Below are 23,943 nucleotides of genomic sequence, written 5' to 3'. Positions count from 1 at the left end.
ACGTATTCATTCATATTCACAAATACACATCCTCTTGTATTTCTGCTACAAGACATATAATAAAAATAGGTGTCTCAGTCACTAATTGGGTGCCTGTTCGAATTTTATACATACCTGTTTCAACCAGACGTTTGTTGTCATTAACTGATTTTTCTCATCCTTTAAAAAGCAAAAATTTAAATAAGGTTGATTTCAATTACAGAAACAATAATTCTTTAAATAATAAATTTCACATTGTTATATAAACACACTTCTTCACATAGTACCCATATTTCATTCATCAGTCTGGTTCTCTGGAAAGCTAGGATCTTTCTTCCAGCCTAATTTCACATTATTCCTTTCAACATACTCTCTATTTCAGATAAACTACACTAAAAAATACCTTTGGCATTTTTGCATTTAACATTAATCATCTCAACTACTATATTTCCTCAAATTTAAGATGCAGTCTAAGATATAAGCACAGTATTATTTTATGTGCTTAGCACTAAGAAGAGAAAAAAAAGTTGGCAATGAATTTCAAGCTGCCATGAATTATAAGACACATCATGATTTCAGAGGTGTTAAAATGCGGACAGACAAATGTAGGATGATCCCCAGGAGGAAACCACTAATAAATGGAAAAATGTTAACTACAAGTGTAAGCATAGCAGAAGAGTTTCAGGGGTAATCATATTTATAAAAAGATTTTATCTTTAAAATCAAAACAAGCCAAAAATGAGATTTAAAAAAAAAAAAAAAAAAGACAGAATATGTGGGAAATAAGGTAGGAATCCACCAAATATGATTCCAGGGAGCTTAGTGATAAAAGGAACCTAAAATAGCTCAGACACAATTCAGTGAACTTTCCATTCTCCATCTCCAGGGCCCTCACCCTTCATCTCCCCGACTCCAGTCCTCTTCCATGTTCGTAGTCACTGACTTTCATTTTCTGGGCTCTTCTCTCAAGAAGCAACCCTTCCCCAGTGTCTCTGCTTGGTTAGCCCTTCCTTCTACCACTTTCTACAAATGTTCCTCAAGGATCAGGTTCCTGCTCTTCCCACTAACTTTAAAAACTCATCAAAGTGGGAGGTGAGAGGCAAGGGCAAAAACAAAAACAAAAAAACTCATCAAAGTTTTCAACAGTCACCTCCAAGCCAGCAATTCCAGATGGACATCCTTGTTCTCATCTGTCATCTCAGAGCCAGTCTTGACTTCCCAAAAGCTAGTGAACATTTTCTTTGGAATTAACACCTCAAACCACAATCAAACTCATCATCTTCTCTGCCCTACTCCCATAACAATGAAGATTCTTTTTCTTTTTTTTTTGAGATGGAGTTTCACTCTGTCACCCAGGCTGGAGTGCAGTGGCATGATCTCAGCTCACTGCAAGCTCCACCTCCCGGGTTCACGCCATTCTCCTGCCTCAGCCTCCCAAGTAGGTGGGACTACAGGCACCTGCCACCACGCCTGGCTAATTTTTTTGTATTTTTTAGTAGAGACAGGGTTTCACCATGTTAGCCAGGATGGTCTCGATCTCCTGACTTCGTGATCTGCCCGCCTCAGCCTCCCAAAGTGCTGGGATTACAGGCGTGAGCCACCACGCCCGGCCGACAGTATTTTTCAAATGTGTTACTCTTCCACTCTAATCACCTAGGCTTCAAAATGTGATGCCTCCCTCCATATTCAGTGGTCAAGTCCTGCTCCTTTTGTGTGGTCTTCTAACTTGCCTCTCATCTTCTAGTCTCTCTTTCACTCCTCAAAATCATGTACATTACTGTTTTACTGATCTTCTGAAAGTACTGCTTTGATCATGTCTGTTGCCTATCAGGTCTCTCAGTCATTCCGCATTTACTATGTACCAGATACGGTGCTAGGCTCTAGGACAGATACAAGGAATAAAGCTCACCTAGTTTTGAAGATGAAACGCCAGAGCACATGAGTACCAGTGAGTGTAATGGGCACCATATTAAAGTGCAAAAAAAAAAAAAAAAAAAAAGTTTGAACACAGGAGAGGCTGTCTTATGCAGTCTGGAAAGATTTCACAAAGGGTCTGACAAATGAATTTGGCCTTGAATAATAAATGGCTAGTGCCGGTTGGAAAGCTCTCCCAAGAAGTAAACATAGCAGGAGCAAAGACAAAGTGGCATGCAGGGATCCTCCTCATCTTCTCCACCATCCAGTCAGACCACTCCTGTATGCCAGGGCTCCCAACATTCATCTTTTGATCTAAACAGCTGTACAGCAAGGCTCAGTTATCACACATACCTACGATTATATTGTTCCTTTGTACTTAAATACTTTTCCTCTCTGCCATGTCAAACCCTACACCTCCTACAAAGCCAGCTCAGGTGCCACCTCATCTACCCTACCTTCTTTGATAAGGTCATTCATCAAGATCTGAATTCCCAGCTCTTTCTGGTATCATGATTTAGTGCTACAGTTTTCTACACCATTTGTGTGCCAATGACCTCAACCAGAAAGATCTTTGAGAGCAAGCCCCACCCACCTTACTTTTCTTTTCCTGTTTTTTGTTTGTTTGTTTTTTGTTGTTTTTTTTTTTGAGACAGTCTTGCTCTGTTGCCCAGGTTGGAGTGCAGTGGCACAATCTCAGCTCACTGCAACCTCTGCCTCCCGGGGTTCAAACGATTCTCCTGTCTCGGCCTCCTGAATAGCTGGGATTACAGGCACGGACCACCGCCCAGCTAAATTTTGTATTTTTGGTAGAGATTGGGTTTTGTTATATTGGCCAGGCTGGTCTCAAACTCCCAACCTCAAGTGATCCACCCGCCTTGGCCTCTGAAAGTGCTGGGATTACAGGCGTGAGCCACTGTGTCTGGCCACCACCTTACTTTTCCACTTTCCTATTTTCATTTAAAATCTCCCCATAATGACTAGCCAAAGGCTGAGTGCACAGTCCATATATATTCATTAACCTTTCTGGAAGCAGTTAGATGACACAGCTATAGACTTTGAAAAAGGTATATCCTTTGGTTCACTAACTGCCTTTCTTAGGAAAGGAGATGTTCAGGCATTTGTATACAAATATATTCATCATTGTTAATTATAATAAGAAAAATTGGAAACAAGCTTCTGTTCAAAATGGGAGAATGCTTAAATAAATTATAGATGAAATATGTAACCATTAAAAATTACATTTGAAGAGCATGTAATGACATAGGAAAATGTTCATTATGTCATAGTAGAGAAAAAGCAGTAAACAAATTATTTCTAAAATATTATTCCAATTTTGTAACATACACACAAAGAAAGTCTGGCAAGAAACACAACTAATTATTAATGTTAGTCATCTCCGGGTAGTACAATTACAGTCAATTTTTAACTTCTCATTTGTAATTTTTTGCCCTTTCCAAATTCTCTACAAAAATCACCCATTGCTTCCGTAATCAGAACACAAAGCATATCTATAAATGTTATTTTAAAACATATATATATATATATATATACGTATACATATACTTGGTTATTCTGGGAACACAACAGGGAAATAATTATTGATTTACACATTCAGAACAAGAAGAAACTAGTTTAAAAATTAGCATGGGCCAGGCGCGGTGGCTCAAGCCTGTAATCCCAGCACTTTGGGAGGCCGAGACGGGCGGATCACGAGGTCAGGAGATCGAGACCATCCTGGCTAACACGGTGAAACCCCGTCTCTACTAAAAAAATACAAAACATTAGCCGGGCGAGGTGGCGGTCGCCTGTAGTCCCAGCTACTCGGGAGGCTGAGGCAGGAGAATGGCGTGAACCCGGGAGGCGGAGCTTGCAGTGAGCTGAGATCCAGCCACAGCACTCCAGCCTGGGCAGCAGAGCGAGACTCCATCTCAATAAATAAATAAATAAATAAATAAATAAATAAATAAATAAAAAAAAAAATTAGCATGAATGTTTTAGTTTAAATAGATAGAATCCCTTGGCAATAAGAAGAATTTATCAAGGGAACTACTTATGAATGTCACATGGAAAAATTTCTGAAATGTTTTAAGTGTGAGCCCAAGATAATGATCTCTTGTGATACTTTTAGGTCCTAAGAATCTATCACTCTATTTTTGGACTTTTCCTCCTAAACGTAAAATTTTTTTTTTCTTTTCCCTACTTTCAAGCTAACAAGTTACTCTTAAACTTTTTGAACCTATTTTTAACACATTTAAGGAATATACAATGTTTTAGATCTTTGAATTTGTTAAAGATAGACTTATAATTACCAAATTGAGATAAACAGTTTCTAAACCATAAAATATATAAACACAGTGTGTTATCATGTATGCGACACAATCATTACTTTACCCTGGTGAGTTCCTTCAGGCAAAGGACTGCCTCAATCACCTTTGTAATCCTTGGTGCCAAGCACAGTGCCTAGCCACACACCAGGCTCTCACTAAATCTGTGAGAAATTGAGTATAGAAGGATACGCACACCTACCACATCCACCAATTGAGATATTGCAAGTCCAAACTTTATTTTTATTTTGTCATTCAGGTGTTCCACAGGACGAACCCATCTTTCGTAGTCTTGAAATAAATCCTTAAGCAAACTATCTTCATGTTTTGCAATAGAAGAAGGTTCAGATAATCCTGTATAACAAATTTCTAAAAGTTAATGTACTGGCTTCTCTCCCACAAATCCCTATACTTTCAAACAAAAGTTCAAACCCAGGAGGCAAAGGTTGCAGTGAGCCAAGATCAGGCCACTGCACTCCAACCTGGGCCATAGAGAGAGACTGTCTCCAAAAAAAAAAAAAATAGGAAAAAAAAAGTTCAGCATTATTAATAATGAACCAAACTACAACTTAGGCTATTATTAATGCAGCTTTTAAAATGAAATATTGACCGGGCGCAGTGGCTCACGCCTGTAATCCCAGCACTTTGGGAGGCCGAGGCGGGCGGATCACAAGGTCAGGAGATCCAGACCACGGTGAAACCCTGTCTCTACTAAAAATACAAAAAATTAGCCGGGCGCGGTTGCGGGCGCCTGTAGTCCCAGCTACTCGGGAGGCTGAGGCAGGAGAATGGCGGGAACCCGGGAGGCGGAGCTTGCAGTGAGCCGAGATCGCGCCACTGCCCACCAGCCAGGGGGACAGAGGGAGTCTCCGTCTCAAAAAACATAAAATAAAATAAATAAATAAATAAAATGAAATATTAATATAAGTATTTCTGATCGAATAAGGGACACTCTGGCTCAGATATGTCTTAAATTATACTGACTATGGAATATGCTGAGTTCCTTAAGAAACATTCAGTACTCAATACAGAATAATTTCAAATCTAAATAATAAAAGCTTTTAAATTGCCAGGGTGGCAGGAGTTATCTTGAAATTCTAAACCTAGAAAACAGATACACTAAAGCAAAGTTCATTTATCAATTATAAATGTTAAAATTGCTTTAATTTGCATAATCTTTTTTTTTTTGAGACGGAGTCCCACCTGGTCTCCCAGGCTGGAGTGCAGTGGTGTGATCTCGGCTCATCACCACCTCTGCCACTGGGATTCAGGCATTCTCCCACCTTAGCCTCCCGAGTTGCTGGGACTACAAGTATCCAACACCATGCCAGGCTAATTTTTGTATTTTCAGTAGAGACGAGGTTCCACCATGTTGGCCAGGATGGTCTTGAACTCCTGACCTTCGGTGATCTGCCCACCTCAGCCTCCCACAGTGCTGGGATCACAGATGTGAGCCACTGTGCCTGACCTTATTGGCATAATCTTAATATGAAATATATAAATATTGAGTGACTTATTTAGCTTTGACATACTTTGCTACTATATTTGTATAATATATTGTTATATTTGTATAAAACATTTGTATAAAACTGCTTTTTAGGGAATAAGGAAGGAAGAACTCAAAGATAGCAGATAGCATGCTGTCCTAGAAACTAAATGAAGAAAATGTAGCAAGAAGGGTTGAGCCTCCCAATCTGTTGATGCTACTGGTGAGCCATGGAGAGGCAGCTGAGAACTGAGTGCTGGATTAGCAACAGTGAGGTCGACGATGAATCTAACAAACGCCATCTACGGGAAGAGAAGAGAGTTGACTTGGAGTATGTTTAAGACAGAGTGCAAAGACAGGAATGACCTCTTTCAAAAGTTACGCTGATATAGGGATACTGAGGATAAAGAGTCAAGAAAGGTTTATTTCAAGATCAGTAAGAAAATAAATAGGCTGTGGCTCATGTCTGTAATCCCAGCACTTTGGGAAGCCGAGGCAGACAGATTACCTGAGGTAAGGAGTTTGAGACCAATCTGGCCAACATGGTGAAATTCTGTCTCTACTAAAAACACAAAAATTAGTCAGGCATGGCAGCACACACCTGTAATCTCAGCTACTCAGGAGGCTGAGGCAGGAGAATAGGTTGAGTCCGGGAGACAGAGGTTGCAGTGAGCCTACAGTATGCCACTGCACTCTACGTGGCCAACAGAGCGAGACTCTGTCTCAAAACACAAATAAATAAATAAATAAACATATGTATGTTTGTGTGTGAATGTGAACATGATTGGCTAAATAATTCACAAGGCCCAATGTAAAATGAAGAGGAGGAATTCCCGTTCAAAAATCAGGAAAAGTGCCATTAAATATACTAAAATAAACTTTTTTCTTAAAAAAAAATATATATATTTTAGGACCTAAGTTGTTAAAAAAAAAAAAAAAGTCAAAATATAAAATGTTTTGGATACCATGGCCAAAGACTGGTTAGATTTGGGGATCACAGTTATGTTTATACTCCTACAGAGCTCGAATAAGCCTCTCTGAAGAAATGAGTTTTCAGTGTTCTCTGGCCTGGGATCACTTAAGGAAATGTGAAATGTATAAAATGCAAGCATGACCTTTACTTAAGACTAATAATATTATGAAAAAAAACACTTTTACTTGAAACAAAAATGTCACTGGCTTATTAATCAGCAAATATACACAAAAGGATTACAGTAGCTAGTGATGGTTCTTCTCCAACCTAAAAGAAATGGTTGGAGAGAAATTAACACTTTCACAAAATCTTCTCTTTATGATGACAGACCATGTTTTCCACCCAGAGATATGAACGAATACCCGGGTACTCTAGCTCGAGGAAACCTATTTCCCAGTTCTCCTTTGCTGCCTAGTTCTTCATAAATAACCTACTCCTCAAGAGTTTGTGTCCTGCTTCCCTGAATAACTAGTTTAATTTTTAAAAATATTTATTTTATTTTTTATTTATTTATCTTGAGATGGAGTCTCGCTCTGTCACCCAGGCTGGAGTGCAGTGGTGTGATCTCGGCTCACTGCAACCTCCACCTCCCGGGTTCAAGTGATTCTTTGTCTCAGCCTCCCGAGTAGCGGGGACCACAGGTGCACTCCACCATGCCTGGCTAATTTTTGTATTTTTAGTAGAGATGGGGTTTCACCATACTGGTCAGGCTGGTCTTGAACTCCTGACCTTAGGTGTTCCTCCTGCCACAGCCTCCCAAAGTGCTGGGATTACAGGCATGAGCCACTGCCCCAGACAGTAACTAGTTTAAGATACTTAATCTACAAATACTATGGAGTTTGTGTGGTGACACCTGTAAATCTCCTTATGCTGAAATGCACAGCATTGAAGATATTTAGACTCATTTAGAAAATTATACACTAGAGTCACTTATTGTTTAAAAGCCATTAATTTTAGAGCTTCAAGTTAAAATAGCATTATTGAACCATTTCTCCTCTTCTAATCCTAATTATAGTCCCTCAAATACCAAAAATTTAAGGGTTAAAAGATAAAAGTATTAATAAATAAAATCTTTTTTTTTTTTTTTTTTTTTAGGACACAGGGTCTCTGTCACTCAGGCTGGAGTACAATGGTGCAATCTTGGCTCACTGCAGCCCTCGACCTCCTGGGCTCAAGCGATCCTTCCACCTCAGCCTCCTGAGTAACTGGGACCACAGTCATGCACCATAACTGGCTAATTTTTTATATTTTTGGTAGAGATGGGGTTTCACTATGTTGCCCAGACTGGTCTTAAATTCCTCCTGAGCTCAAGCGATCTGCCTGCCTCTGCCTCCCAAAGTGCTGGGATTACAGGTGTAAGCCACTGCACGCAGCCTAAAATGTCTTTCAATAGCATCTAAGGAACTTTTGCCTGAGTGGGGAAAAAAACCAGCTTGAATTGCTATCTCAAATCTTGTTTGAAAGAAAGTAGACAGGGTATAAATAAAATACTAAATTAATCTCAACATTCTACGTAATGAGAATCTTCAAGATACTGCTTTGTGAATATCTTCGCAATACATCCCATTCTAGAAATACCATTTTCTTATGACACTTTATAACAGTATCTGGTGCAAATGTCAAAGGTATTTTAGCATAAAACCTTGATAGTGCACTTAAATTCTTAGCAGTCATGCTTTTTTATCTGGCTGTAAATGTTTTAAGTTTACACTGTTCACAAACCTCAGCGTGTTAAAAAGGAGACAATCCAATGCATCCCCTCATTTTACAAATCAGGATATATGTATGACCAGAAGGGTTGCTGCTACAGAGTTCATTAACTGCAGAGCTCTGAGGGGCACCCTTGGCTTCATGCTCTTGTCACAATAACATCTTCCATCTTGTGACAACTTTCTAGATTAACTTAATGAATGCCACACCCCCGATAGCTCTAGCCCACGTTGATGTTTACTTATTCATTAATTTACCAAACATCAGACAGGCACCGGGAACATACTGGTAAACAAAACAGACAACATCGACATTTTAGGCCAGTAGGAAAGACTGACACTATATATGAGCTAAATTCTAAATAAACTGAATTAAATGGAAAAGTTCTTTTTAAAGGTTTTAAATAGTTAACATTTGCTCATCCTATTCAAAACGAACATTTTTCTGGCATCGCTATAGCACTACATATAGGCTGATGACAGTAATTGCTTTTTTTTTTTTTTTTTTTTTTTTTTTGAGACTGGGTCTCGCCCTGTCACCCAGACTGGAGTGCAGTGGCGCCATCATGGCTCACTGCAGCCTGAAACTCCTGGACTCAAGCAATCGTCCCACCTCAGCCTCCCTCCTATCTCAAGCTCCCACACAGCTGGAACTACAGGCATGTTCCACCACACCCAGCTAATTTCTTTCTTTTTTGTAGAGACAGGGTCTCTTTTTGCAGCTCAGGTTAGGCTGGTCTGAACTCTTGGGTTCAAGCAATCCTCCTGCCTTAATCTTCCAAAGTGCTATAAGATTCACCACACCCGGCCTTATTACATTATTACATTTTAATTTTCTTCCCCTTTCTTGTCTTAAAAATTGTTGACTAGGGGCGGGCGCGGTGGCTCACACCTGTAATCCTAGCACTTTGGGAGGCCGAGGTGGGCAGATCACGAGATCAGGAGATGGAGACCATCCTGGCTAACACGGTGAAACCCTGTCTCTACGAAAAATACATAAAATTAGCCGGGCTGGTGGTGGGCGCCTGTAGTCCCAGTTACTCAGGAGGCTGAGGTAGGAGAATCGCTCGAACCTGGGAGGCGGAGCTTGCAATGAGCCAAGATTGTGCCACCGCACTCCAGCCTGGATGACAGAGCGAGACTCCATCTCAAAAAAAAAAAAAAAAAAAAAGTTGACTTGGGCCAGGCGCTGTGACTCACGCATGTAATCCCAGCACTTTGGGAGGACGAGGCAAATGGATCACTTGAGGCCAGGAGTTCGAGACCAGCCCGGCCAACATGGCAAAACCCTGTCTCTACTAAAAACACAAAAATGAGCTGGGCGTGTAGTGCGCACCTGTGTTCCCGGCTACTAGGGAGGCTGAGGTATGAGGATCTATTGAACCCGGGAGGCAGAGGTTGCAGTGAGTCAAGATTGTGCCACTGTACTCCAGCCAGGGAGACAGAGAGAGACTCTATCTCAAAACAACAACAACAACAAAAACAAACAAAACAAAAAACTTGATTTAAAAAGATCCCTTACATCAAAAGGATATACAACCCAGAGAAAATATCTGCAAATCATATATCTGATAGGGGACTTGTATCTAAAATATATAAAGAACTATTATAAAAATCAATAATAAAAAGATTCAATAATCTAATTTCTAAATGGGCAAGAGATCTAAATTAACTTAGGCATTTCTCCAATGAAAGGCCAGTAAGTATATGAAAAGATGCTCAACACCTTTAGCCATCAGGAAAACACAAATCAATACCACAATGAAATAGCACTTCATACCTAATAGGACTGGCTATAACCAAAAAGACAGGTAAGTTACTCAACTTTGCAGATGACTTTTCTTCATCTGTAACATAGGCATAAAAAAAATACCTCCCTTATAAGGTTATTGTAAGGATTAGCTAAAAATGTAGATATAAGTGCCAGCACAGGGTCGTTCTTATTCTTCCATAAATGATTGCTAAAGTAACGGTAACCGACAGACCAACAAAGATTGTCTCCAGACAGTCCTAGCCAATGGAACTTTGCAAAAATACAAAGGAAGAATGTGCTTGTGGCATTAGGTACTCTTTTTTTTTTTTGAGACGGAGTCTCGCTCTGTGGCCCAGACTGGAGTGCAGTGGCCGGATCTCAGCTCACTACAAGCTCTGCCTCCCAGGTTTACACCATTCTCCTGCCTCAGCCTCCCGAGTAGCTGGGACTACAGGCGCCCGCCACCTCGCCCGGCTAGTTTTTTGTATTTTTTAGTAGAGACAGGGTTTCACCGTGTTAGACAGGATGGTCTCCATCTCCTGACCTCGTGATCCATCCGTCTCGGCCTCCCAAAGTGCTGGGATTACAGGCTTGAGCCACCGCGCCCGGCCTAGGTACTCTTAACACAGTGCAATGATGGGTCACTATAAAGCTTTCCTCAAGTCTCTATTCTTGAAACCAAATAATAGTAATTATAATACGACCTGCTAATAGCATATAAACCACATATCTCAGAAAAACAAAGGAAACCAAGCAGTGAAGCACACTAAAAATAGGATAAGAACAACAAAAAAAATTTAATGGGATAATTCTTCTAAAGTAGTTAAAAGTATAGCTGCTAAGAGAAAAACTAAGCTGAATACCTAATGAAGGTATAAATGTGTATAGAGTAATATCACTAACACTTTTATATATTTATATTTTGGTTTTACAAATTCAATTTTAACTCTATCATTCATTGCCTAAAGTTTGAGGAACTGGGAGAATGACATTTAAAAAAAAAAAAATCACAGTCAAATCGTTTGGTGAAACCACATTTATTTTCAAAGAAATATAACCTTGCTTCTTAGTTTTAGTATGGTGGAAAGGAAAGGACACAGAACTGCAAAGCTGAAAACCTTAATTTGAATACTTGGCACCATTGATTAGCTGTTAACCTCCATAACCCACATTTTTTTTTCTTTTCCCTTTTTTTTTTTTTTTAGACAGGGTCTCACTCTGTCGCCCAAGCTGGAGTACAGCGCACGATCTTGGCTCACTATAGTCTCGATCTCCTGGGCTCAAGCAATCCTCCTGCCTCAACCTCCCGAGTAGCTGGGACGACAGGCATGCACCACCACGCCCAGCTAATTTTTCTGTATTTTTCTGTAGAGACGTTGCTCAGGCTGGTCTTGAACTCCTGAGCTCAACAAATCCACCTGCCTCGGCCTCCCAAAGTGCTGGGATTACAAGTGTGAGCCACCGCGTCTGGCCCATAATTTTCTAGCCCATATAAAATAAGGATATCTGTTAGCAATATGTCAATAATTGTTAAATGGGTATGGCAACAACTTTTTAATTCATTACATTGGACCATTCTTGTGAACATTTTTATTTTTCCATTATAAAACATTAGTACAAAGGAGAACCTCTGCTTATCTGCTTCACTCTCATCTGGATCAAATGAAATAAAGTACATTATCTTACTATGTTGGGTAGTGTCTAAGTAGTTTAAGTTTTTTTTAAAAATCTTCTTCACTAAATATAGTATGTAGCCAAAAAGATTACCTGAGGATTTTTTTTTTTTTTTTTTTTTTTTTTTGAGACGGCGTTTCACTCCTGTTGGCCAGTCTGGAGTGCATTGGTGCAATCTCGGCTCACCGCAACCTCCGTCTCCCGGGTTCAAGCAATTCTCCTGCCTCAGTATACTGAGTAGCTGGGACTACAGGCATGAGTCACCACACCTGGCTAATTTTGTATTTTTAGTAGAGACGGGGTTTTTCCATGTTGGTCAGGCTGGTCTCGAACTGCCGACCTCAGGTGATCCATCCGCCTGCCTTGGCCTCCCCCTGAGGGAGCGTGGTGGCTCAACACCTGTAATCCCAGCACGTTGGGGGGGCCGAGGTGAGCGGATCACAAGGTTAGGAGTTTGAGACCATCCTGGCCAACATGGTGAAACCCTGTCTCTACTAAAAACACAAGCATAAAAATTAGCCAGGTGTGGTGGCACACACCTGTAGTCCCAGCTACTCAGGAGGCTGAGGCAGAAGAATCGCTTGAACCTGGGAGGTGGAGGTTGCAGTGAGCCGAGATTGTGCCACTGCACTCCAGCCTGGGTGACAGAGTGAAACTCTGTCAAAAAAAAAAAAAAAAATTCTAGGAACATTTGATAGTGCTTTGCTCTGGCATTTTTCCATGAAGAATCATGATTTTCTTATCAAAAGGTAATGATTTGGAAAAAAAGTCAACCAACATAGTCAGCAGCCAAATGTGGATATTAGCAGTCTTTAGCCAACCTGCAGATAGAAACAGATATTAACTATAATTTTAAGTTTCTGCCATAAATTATTCTTAAATATTTAGCATCTGCTACAACTTAGCCACACTAGAGCCTAATGTGATATCTCGTTCAATTCATTCATTAATTTAACAAATGTCAACTACCTGTTTACTGTGCCAACCTCTGTGCCAGATGCCGGAGGGAGAGCAGAAAACAAAGACCTGGTGCTGTCTTCCTGGGGTACAAACTTGCACATTTATTTACCTTATTATATCATACTTGTAATTCTATGGCTATGCAAACTACACCCCACAGTGAGAATGGTGCCCCTGCCACTGCACAGTGCATCATCTGCATATTCCAATACCACTGCAGCTCTGGAGTCTAACATAGGATTTCTCAACTTGGCACTACTGACATTTTGGGCTGGACAATTATTTGTTGTGGAGGGCTGTCTTGTGCCCTGTATGTTTAGCAGCATTCCTGGCTTCTACCCACTAGACATATCACCACCCCACGTGACAACCAATTGTGTCTCCAGACATTGCCAAATGTTGGTGAGCGGGGAACAAAACTGACCCTTTTTGCAAACCACTGTTGTAACACTAGTAGCTAATAAGCAGCAGAAGTAGACCTCGGACCCAGATTTATTTTGGTTTTTCTCAAAATAATGCTATAATTGCAAAAGTAATGTGTGATCACTGTCAAAATTCAAATCCAGACGCTCATAAAGAGTAAGAATTCTGGCCAGGCGTGGTGGCTCACGCCTGTAATCCCAGCACTTTGGGAGGCCGAGGTGGGCGAATCATGAGGTCAGGAGATCAAGACCATCCTGGCTAACAAGGTGAAACCCTGTCTCTACTAAAAACACAAAAATTAGCCGGGCATGGTGGCGGGCGCCTGTAGTCCCAGCTACTGGGGAGGCTGAGGCAGGAGAATGGCGTGAACCTGGGAGGCGGAGCTTGCAGTGAGTCGAGATCCCACCACTGCACTCCAGCCTGAGTGACAGAGCGAGACTCCGTCTCAAAAAAAAAAAAAAGAGTAAGAATTCTCCCTCTCCTCCTCTCCTTCCCCTTCCCTCCAAGGGTAACCATTGTTAATTTTGATGTGTAGATTTTTTTTTTTTTTTTTTTGAGACGGAGTCTCGCTCTGCCGCCCAGGCTGGAGTGCAGTGGCCGGATCTCGGCTCACTGCAAGCTCCGCCTCCCGGGTTCACGCCATTCTCCTGCCTCAGCCTCCCGAGTAGCTGGGACTACAGGCGCCCGCCAGGTCGCCCGGCTAGTTTTGTATATTTTTTAGTAGAGACGGGGTTTCACTGTGTTAGCCAGGATGGTCTCGATCTCCTGACCTCGTGATCCACCCGTCTCAGCCTCCCAAAGTGCTGGGATTACAGGCTTGAGCCACCGCGCCCGGCCGATGTGTAGATATTTTAAATTACATGCACGCTCACTCACACATGGAAACATGTTTTCCTCTAAGTTCTGCAACTTGTTTTTTTTCATTCAATACTATATACCAGCCGGGTGTGGTGGTTCACGCCTGTACTCAATCCCAGCACTTTGGGAGGCTGAGGCAGGGGATCACCTGAGGTCAGGAGTTCGAGACCAGCGTGACCAACGTGGAGAAACCCTGTCTCCACTAAAAACACAAAATTAGCCAGACTGGTGATGCATGCCTGTAATCCCAGCTACTTGGGAGGGTGAGGCAGGAGAATCGCTTGAACCCGGGAGGCAGAGGTTGCGGTGAGCGGAGATCATGCCGTTGCACTCCAGCCTGGGCAACAAGAGCAAAATTCCATCTCAAAACAAAACAAAACAAAACTGTATAAATTATATACCAGTAGATGTCCAACCATCTTCAGTCTTCCTTCATAAGCTGCAAAGTGATCTTCATTATGGGTGCATCAGACTTTATTTAAGATTTCATCACTGACTGGCATTTATACTCTTCAGTTTTTAGTTATTTCTAATAATGCTACAACGGGAAAAATGCTATAATTAACAAATCTCTTTTTCCATACTGATGCACAGATTTCTATAGCAATGATTCTTGGAAGTAAAACTGCTGAGTCAAGGGGATGCACATTTTAAATCTTGCTAGGTGCTGCCAATAGCTTCCTTTTCTTCTTCACAGGCTGCCATAAGAAGGAAATAAGATAACATATCTAAAAAAGATTTGAAGAGTGATGTATATTATACCTCCCCAATTAATAATCAAGGCATTCCTGGAGCAGTTAATCTACCCCTGAAGTCTCCTTGTATCTTTTTATAAGTTAGCAAAAAGTGACTTGTACTCTTTTGAAAAAAAAAATCCTCTTTGTAGCAGTCCTAGGAGGGCTATTTTAAGCAACGGCAAGATAAAGCAGTGAACATAACCATTTGTAAACGAGGGGAAATGCGTACTATATTCAACATTTTCCATGTGACAAACAAGAATGCTTACCAATCATTAAGTATTACAGATAAAATATAGAGGGTTTTTTTTTTCACTCTAGGATTTTCATTATATTTTATATTGATTTTTATCACAGAATTATAAGATAAAGTTACACTGCAACTGCTATGCTTTAGTAAACTTAATATCTTACCCTGACTCTCAGAACACTTGCAGTAAGAAAATGAATGACCTTAGGTGGTATTAATTTAGGTGCAGTCAATAGTTCTCAAGGAGACGAGACAACTTGCACACTTAAAAAAAAAAAAAAAAACGCTGAGCATCATCAGATCGAGTAAATGCAGAGTTCATTATCTTAACTTGGGGCTATAGATCTCTCAACAGGCAATAAATATGTGTTACGAGCTACTATATTTACAGTATTATGGAATAAAACACCTAATGGTGCATGAGGTTGCCTGTATGACCTTGAAAAGACGCTTGCAAATTTCCCCCTTAGAGATGTCCAATTATGAATGAATACTAAGCACTGGAAGAAAATATGGAAAAGTGAAGACAGTTGCTTTGTTAAGATAGCAGGATAATGCTTGTTTTCTTAGCTTCTATTAACCTTACATTGTTTGGGCTACAATTCACTGTAAATTCACTATTTTCATAATTACTTTCATCAGCTTCCCTTGAGAGTTTACCCAATTGGTATGAATGTGGAATTTTCTACAACCTTGCTATTTAATTGTGATACACTGACTCAACAGTATTCACATCACCTGGGAGCTTGTTAGAAATGCAGAGTCTCAGGCCCTGCTTCTGACCTACTGGATCAGCGTCTGCATTCTCAGGGAATTCCTGTGTACATCTAAGTTTCAGAAGCCCTGGTCAACAAGACCTAGAGAAGTGGCTCTCAAGGGGTAGGGAATGTGAAGCACAATTTTGCCCCCAGGGCACATCTGACAATGTCTGGAGACATTTTTCAGTGGGTGCGACTGGCATCTCATGGCTAGAAAACAGTATGCTGCTAAACATCCTACAAGGCACAGGACGCCCCCTCTCTGACAACAAAGAATTATCCAGTACAAAATTTCAGAGGTTGAGAAATCCTGACCTAGAGGAAAGAGTTTTCCCTAATTCCATATATATATATATATATATAGTTGACTGTAAAATAAAAATGAAAATAAAACCAGAGAAAAATAAAACCTAAAAGTTCATATCATCTTTTTTGTCAGAATTCAAATATTCATATTTAACTCCTATTTTTACTGGTAAAAGGCTATATTTTATAATCACACTTTGGAAGAGAAGAGCATGAAGTCACTGAATGAAATACAATAGGAGGGGCTGGATGTGGTGGCTCATGCCTGTAATCCTGGCACTTTGCAAGGCCAACATGGGCAGATCATTTGAGGCCAGGAGTTCAAGACCAGCCTGGCCAACATGGTGAAACCCTGTCTTTACTAAAATAAATAAATAAATAAATAAGCTGGGTGTGGTGGTACACCTGTAATCTCAGCTACTTGGGAGGCTGAGGCACAAGAATTGTTTGGACCCAGGAGCCAGAGGTTGCAGTGAGCCAAGATCACATCACTACACTCCAGCCTGGGTGACAGAGCAAGACTCTGCCTCAGTAAAAATAATAAATAAATAAACACAGTAGGACAAACAACATCATGTTTCCTCAAAAGGAGAACAAAACATCTAAATTAACATTTTTCATCATAGAACAGAAAAGGATAATTTTAAATAATCCTTTCCATCATGTTGTCACTATAAAACTACACCCAGGCCAGGCGCAGTGGCTCACGCCTGTGATCCCAACACTTTCGGAGGTCGAGGCAGGCAGATCACCAGAGGTCAGGAGTTCGAGACCAACCTGGCCAAAATGGAGAAACCCCATCTCCACTAAAAATACAAAAATTAGCCAGGCATGGTGGCACATGCCTGTAATCCCAGCTACTTGGGAGGCTGAGGCAGGAGAATCACTTGAACCCAGAGGCAGAGATTGCAGTGAGATGAGATCATGCCACTGCATTCCAGCCTGGGTGACAGAGTGAGACTCTGTCTCAAAAAAAAAAAAAAAAAACACTATACCCATGCTGTTCTGTGGAACAGATGTCTAAAGAAACAAATCCCAAACTTCTTTCAAAAACAATTCCAGGCCGGGCGCAGTGGCTCACATCTGTAATCCCAGCACTTGGGAGCCCGAGGCAGGTGGGTCAGACTCTGTCTCAAAAAAAAAAAAAAAATTCCAGTATTTAACAACTCTAACTGTAGACATGCTTGTTTAAGAGTGAGCTTAAACTATCATCTGATAATTTAATTCCAATGCTTTGAGAAGAAAAATAATGCTATTAGAAAAAAAAGTTCTGTACTGAAATTACTGAAATAAAAACTTCAAGTCCTAATTATAAAAAATTACTTGCTAGATCTAATTTGTAGATTATAGGTTGAAAAAAATGCTATTTTTTATAAGCAAATTTTTATTTCAGAAGCCCTCTGAAGCCCAAGAATTAATGGTCTGGGGCATTAATTCCTTTATATCAATGCTGATATTTTTCTTTTTTATTTTTTTTATTATTATACTTTAAGTTCTGCATAACAAACAACATGCAGGTTTGTTACATATGTATACATGTGCCATGTTGGTGTGCTGCACCTGTTAACCCATCATTTACATTAGGTATATCTCCTAATGTTATCCCTCCCCCCACCACCCCACAACAGGCCCCTCTGTGTGATGTTCACCACCCTGTGTCCAAGTGTTCTCATTGTTCAATTCCCACCTATGAGTGAGAACATGCGGTGTTTGGTTTTCTATCCTTGCGATAGTTTGCTCAGAATGATGGCTTCCAGCTTCATCGATGTTCCTATAAAGGACATGAACTCATCCTTAAAAAAAGCTATTCTTACAATTGACTGAAAACCTCAGAGTTTAGCCCATATGGTACATTAATAAATACAGGTACATCTGCAATGTATCAGGAAATACACAGACAAATGAAATCCTGCCCTCCAGTTGCTCAGTCTAGTTCATAGAGCATATTTAGTAATTCTTGGAAATCAAACTAATTTTAAATTGTAGATTAAATTGTGTATAAAGTTTATGTAAGGACATACATAACAAAAGTAAAACTGACAGTCACTATGTGTGTACTTCTGTTAGCTTCTGAAATGTTAATGAAAATGACTAAAGGTGAGAGGAAAAAAATCTTTGATAGCTCTCATTTTCTACGAATTACTTTATTTTCAGCCACTACATATACTAATTAAGTTTCAACCATTTAAAATGTCACATAGCGTGTAGTCACAAAAAAGAATGAGTTCATGTCCTTTGCAGGGACACGGATGAAGCTGGAAACCATCATTCTCAGCAAATTAACACAGGAACAGAAAACCAAACACCGCATGTTCTCACTCATATGGGAGTTGAACAATGAGAATACATGGACACAGGGAGGGGAATATCATACACCAGGGTCTGCCGGGAGGTTGGGGGCAAGGGGAGGGAGAGCATTAGGACAAATACCTAATGCATGCAGGGCTTAAAACCTAGATGACAGGTTGATAGGTGCCGCAAACCACCATGGTACATGTATACCTATGTAACAAACCTGCACGTTCTGCATATGTATCCCAGAACTTAAAGTAAAATTTTTAAAAAATTTAAAAAATAAAATGTCACACAGCTAAGAAATATGACCATCAGCTTTAAAATGTCACATAGCTAAGAAATATAATTAGATAGTTAATGATTATCTAACTTCCATAATCACTGTCCCAATCACAGGTCAGTTTAAAATGCTTGTATTATCTTAATGTACTAGTTCATTATACTTTATTATACTTTAATTGTCTCCTGAGCCATTCTCCACAGCTCTGTGACTGTTCATCAGTCAAATAATGCCTGCTAGCTGTCTAGATATTCTCTTTACCTGGAGACTGGCTCACAGAAAACCATAGAGAAAGGTTACTATTAAGAACCTAAGATGAATATGAAAACAGTAAATTGTAAAAATAAAGGTAATTATACTTGAACTTAAAAAACTTAAAGTTGACTTAAAAAACATCTACTACCGCCCTTTCATTTTAAAGAGAGAGAAATAAAGAATTAGCAAGGTCAAGTAATACATCCAAGGAAACACAGACAGTGAGTGGCAGGTCTCCCATTTCCAGACAGTACTTTCAACCACCCACATGCAACGACAGCTGTACACAAATGCATATTAACAGTTAAGAGCAAGTGTGCAATTACATCATCTATTCAATATCACTTTGTTCTTCAAGATGATCACTTCTAAGAGCACAAAGAATCTTACAATTTACGAGGTGGAAGGGGGAATCCTTTAATGGCCCCTCACCAAACAGATGGGGAAACTAATATCCAGAGAGGTGATACTGTTCCACTCCTTCCTTCCGCAAACCTTCACTGGGCTCCTACAGTAAGATAGGTGTTGGGGATACAAAGATAAACAAGAATCACAGTTCTTAAGGAGCTCACGTGGAACAAGGAGGAAACATAAGTGCAATACAACCAGATGGTTATTATGAGAGAGATATTAACTAAGTGGGGCAGAAAGCAGGAACTAATCAATTTCACTTTGTTACTGAACACCATGCATGAAGGGGGATAGCTATTTACACTATTTAACGCTTGGCTACAGTGTTTTATATTAAAAGAAATGAAACAGATTTTTAAAGTTCAATTTCATCAAAAGGGGTAGAGAATTACCATTTTCTCGAGTGTCAGACACTGTGCCTGGCATTTTATATGCATTATTTAATCCTCAAAAGAACTCTGAGAGGTAAGCACGATTACCCCCATTTCTTAAAGAAGGAAAAGAGCTGAGAGAAGTTTGTCCAGGCAGGATGCACCAGAGCCATAATTTAAATGCCTGGCTCCAACATCACATTCCTTTCTTTCTGTTTAACTCTCTCTGCCCAGGATTCTCTTAATTTGTTTAAATCACCCTCCATCTTATTTCTCTTCGGTCTACACTAAGCAATACATCCTGCAATGACTTATTCTAGTCTTATTACTTCCTAAAATCAGGAACCATAGATTAAAAACCTTAACAAAGGAAAGGCAAGAAAAGGTTCTTGCAATATTTCCCCTATTTAAGAAACTCACTCATAAAACCTGAAATACAGACGTAGTGAACTTCTGCAATCATATCTTGCTTAACGGATGCTTAGCTTTTCTATGTTTAGATCACACCATAGCTGCTCCACAAACGTATTTTTCTTCATGGTATTGAGAGAACTGACTCTAAAACTTTCCCAGGCACTTGAAACATGTGGGACTACGCGATTTCTTTCGTTGTTTCCATTCCTGTCCAAAACCTCTTGAAAAACATCAGGCTGAAAAAAGCTGTGCTCTCAGGAGCTAGTGAGGAAATTTGGATGCAAACGATTAGCCCAGAAGCCAGGCAAGTCGGCCGCCTAGCCTGCTACAACACACACTTTTCATCTCCAGAGAAAGGAAAGGTTTTCAAATGCTGCCGTGGGTGGGGGACAGGAATTGGGGAAGAGGCGGGCAGGAGGTGGAAGGTAAGTCCCAACCCCTAGAATAAAACCCAGAGTCTCTATATCCCGTGAATAGGCAACAAAGTGGTAAGCCTGGCTGCCACCACGACAGGAAAGCCCTACTGGACAACAGCGGCATCTTTTACTGAAAAAGTTGTGTGAAAGTACACGCTAAGCCAGCCTCGTAGTCTCCAGCGATGCAGGTCGTGGAACAACAACGAAAACCCACCCAAGTGGCCTTTTCTCTGCATTTAAAGGAGGAAATCTGGGCATTTAAACTGAAACCTCACTCCAAGCCCCCAGGAGAAAAAAAACCCACCTCGCCTCGCAACCAGGTTTTCCGGCGGCCATGGCTTGGCGGCTTCCTGGGCACCGCGGTTGGGGGCCGGGCCAGTCCCCGCTCTGGCCCGCGGCCCCCCGCCCCGACCCCCTGCCGCCCGGGCTTACCTCCCTGCGCGCCGCCCGCCGCGCCCGCCAGACCGCAGCACCCCGCGACCAGCTGGACCAAGAGCAGCAGGCGGAGCGCGCGGGGCCCAGACCCCCGCGCCGCCATCGCCCCGGACCCGCGCGGGACCGCGGGCAGCCGCCTCTCGACCGCCGTGCGGGGAACGCGAACTCTTGGGGGATGGAGCACCAAGTGTGAGTCGTGAGAGAAAACGAGGGCAGACGCAGCAGAGGCGCCGCCCCGCTCCTCAGATCCCGCCGGGACAGCAGCCTCAGCCTAGCAGTTTCAGGCGGGCTCGGGATGCGTGTAGAAGCTTGCGGCGCCTGGCCCCGCCCAGAACCACCCCTGCCCCGCCCCTGTTTTCTCTTGCCCCGCCCAATCCCCGCCTTGTTCCTTCTGGCCCTGTCCGGTCTACTCATAGCCCCGCCTCCGATCCCCACCAGGCCTTTCCCCCCCAGCCCCGCCTCTGGCCCAACCCTGTCTGCTCCTAGCTCCTCCTTTTCCACCCCTGGCCCCGCCCCATCGCCCTGGCCCCCGCCTCCAGGCCTTCCTTCTGGCAGGCGCGACCTGGAGCAGAGTTCCAGGAAGGCAAGGACTCTAGGCTGGCATCGCAGCCGCGTCCTTCTCTAACCACCGGGTGTCCTTGGCCAAGTCACTGCACACCTTAAGATAACAGCTATTCATTGATGTCTGCTCTGTGCTCAGCACCAAAAGGGAAGCAGAGGGACAGATTGCTCCCAGCTGACAGAAAATGTAAATAAAGTAATTCCAAGTTGTGATCAGAGCTGCGAAAGAAACAAGCGGGAAGCTGGGGCAGAATCACAGTGGTGGGGGACTTGCTCCGGGCTGCAGAGTTCTCCATGGGCCCCGCTGCCTACTCAAGTCTTTCTCACCAGGAAGTACCAGTCGCAGCTTGACTGCCTCCTAGGGCTGTCCTGCCAGCCAAGGGGTCCCCACCAGGAGACCTGTGTTGTGGCCCAGCGAGGCAACCCTGGGCAAGTCACCTTCCTCTCTGGGCCTGTTTCCTCGTCTGGAAACGAGGAACCGAGGCAGATAAACTAGAGGACTCGGGAAGGTACAGTTCTGACACTCAAGCCATCCCGGGAAATGATATGCAGTCGCCTCAAACGTGGGCATCACCCTCCGTGTTGCCATCAATTAACATTTGTAAATATTAGTGACGCTATCTGCTACAGACCCTTAGCAGTTCCAGTGGAGATTGGTGCTGACTGCTGGAAACCCGTCTCGAATCCCTCCAGACCCTATATTTCATCCTCTCTGTCCATAATTGATTAGAGAGGTTCATTTGACTGAAGGGATTCAGGCGAATTATCTTTAAATTTCAGTGGCAGAGGGAGCCGCTGACTCTTCACAGTATGCTTTGTGGAGTTGACACCTCTAAGACTCACTGTGAGCAGAAATTTCACTCCAACCTCCAGACTAGTAAATCTGTGAAAAACTAAACCTGGTTGCAAAGAATCTGAACGGCAAAATTCAGTGAAGACGCTCTTCTTAGGTCCAACCACAGCTAGAAAAATAGAATTACATCCAATGGAGCCAATCTGTTTAAGCAGGACTTACAGAAAGGGGCCACAGAAAAGGAATGCACAAGACATGGTTAACCGCAGTTAGGGTTAGTAATTAATTGTACTTCTGCACAGAAATGAAAGACAGTACCTATCATCTTTTCACTGCAAATTTATGTTTTACTCTGAAGAATTTATGGGACTTATAGGCACTTATGCAATTCATCCTAACAGTGTTTGGATGACTTTAAAGTGTTATTCTGCTTTTACAGCTAATTGATTCGAAACAGAGGAGTTGAATAACTGCTGAAGGTCACAGTACTTGTCAGTGGCAAAACTGGGATGAAATGGTTGTTAGTGGAGCCACTGGAAGTATAATTGGAACTCCTAGATGTTATATCAATAATCATGAGAATGATGGTTGTTTACATAATCTATGAAAAATACTATTAATTGTCGCTATTAAGTGAAAGGCAAAGCATGTCATTTGTAGGGCATTTTAAAATCCAAGCAAATAATCAGAATATAACGTCTACATCTTAGATGGTTTTTCCAGGGGGATATGCCAATTTCTCATGTTTGCTGGATGTGGTGCTACACCTGACTCTGATAACAGACATCTTCACACTGCTAGGAGACATTAGCTGATCAAATGACAATGAAAATTGCTACTGTTGCTGCAGCCACCACCTACAAAGTTCCCCCAAAGTGGCCTCTATCTACCAACTTTCTGAGACTTAGCCAAAGGGACTGTTACACGGTTCTTGCATCCCAGACACCACATTTTCCTCTGAAGATGGTAGAATTTTTATTACACTTTCCTGTCTTCACTTGTCCTTCCTTCTCCCCTTTTCTGAATATCCAAACCCACCCTTTCTTCAAGGCTCATTTCAAATGCCACTTGCCTTTTCTTTATCTATTTCGCTATAATTATGTTCTCTAGTAGATAATGGGTTTCTCAGTCTAACGGCTATGTCTTTTTTTTTTCCTAGTAGAGACAGGGTTTTACGCTTGCCCAGGCTGGAGTGTGTAGCAGTGTGATGATAGCTCACTGCAGCCTCAACCTCCTGGGCTCAAACTCAAGCAATCCTTCCTCCCCAGCCTATCAAGTAGCTGGGATTACAGGTGTGCACCACTACAACCAGCTAATTTTTTTAGTTTTGATTTTTTTTGTTTGTTTCTTTGGTTTTCTTTGGTAGAGACGGTCTAACTATGTCGTCTGGGCTTGTCTCAAACTCCCAGGCTCAAGAGATCCTCCCACCTCAGCCTCCCAAAGTGCTGGAATTAGGAGTGTGAACCACCATACCCAGTGGGGCTATGTCTTGTTCACCTTTATAATACCCACTGGCCAGTCAGTACTTTGTCATAGAAAGTAGAATTTAATAATTAAATTAACACTGCTAAGTAAGGGGACTGTAAGAAGTTAAACACTGTTTAA

At 41.7% G+C, this 23,943-nt stretch overlaps 2 protein-coding genes across 3 annotated transcripts in view; both read right to left on the bottom strand.

The window, feature by feature from the left end:
• The window catches only part of CHRNA5 (cholinergic receptor nicotinic alpha 5 subunit), a 28,510-nt gene extending 7,209 nt beyond the window's left edge, over positions 1–21,301 (bottom strand). Inside the window, exons 1-3 of one of the 2 annotated variants that reach the window (XM_033189278.1) lie at positions 20,982–21,301; positions 4,417–4,574; positions 115–159 (exon numbers count right to left, since the gene is read on the bottom strand). In XM_033189278.1, the coding sequence (XP_033045169.1) occupies positions 115–159; positions 4,417–4,574; positions 20,982–21,087 (309 nt within the window). In that variant the 5' untranslated portion in view covers positions 21,088–21,301. The remainder of the gene's footprint in view (positions 1–114; positions 160–4,416; positions 4,575–20,981) is intronic. The other variant, XM_033189279.1, reaches the window with a different exon arrangement.
• Positions 1–23,943, bottom strand: part of LOC117070328 (A disintegrin and metalloproteinase with thrombospondin motifs 7-like) — a 684,711-nt gene that overhangs the window by 326,298 nt on the left and 334,470 nt on the right.

The sequence above is a fragment of the Trachypithecus francoisi genome, unplaced genomic scaffold, assembly GCF_009764315.1.
Source record: "Trachypithecus francoisi isolate TF-2019V2 unplaced genomic scaffold, Tfra_2.0 Lachesis_group3, whole genome shotgun sequence".
Lineage (NCBI taxonomy): Eukaryota > Metazoa > Chordata > Mammalia > Primates > Cercopithecidae > Trachypithecus > Trachypithecus francoisi.
Note: the sequence above shows the minus strand (reverse complement) of the source record. Positions and strands in the feature narration are given on the sequence as shown.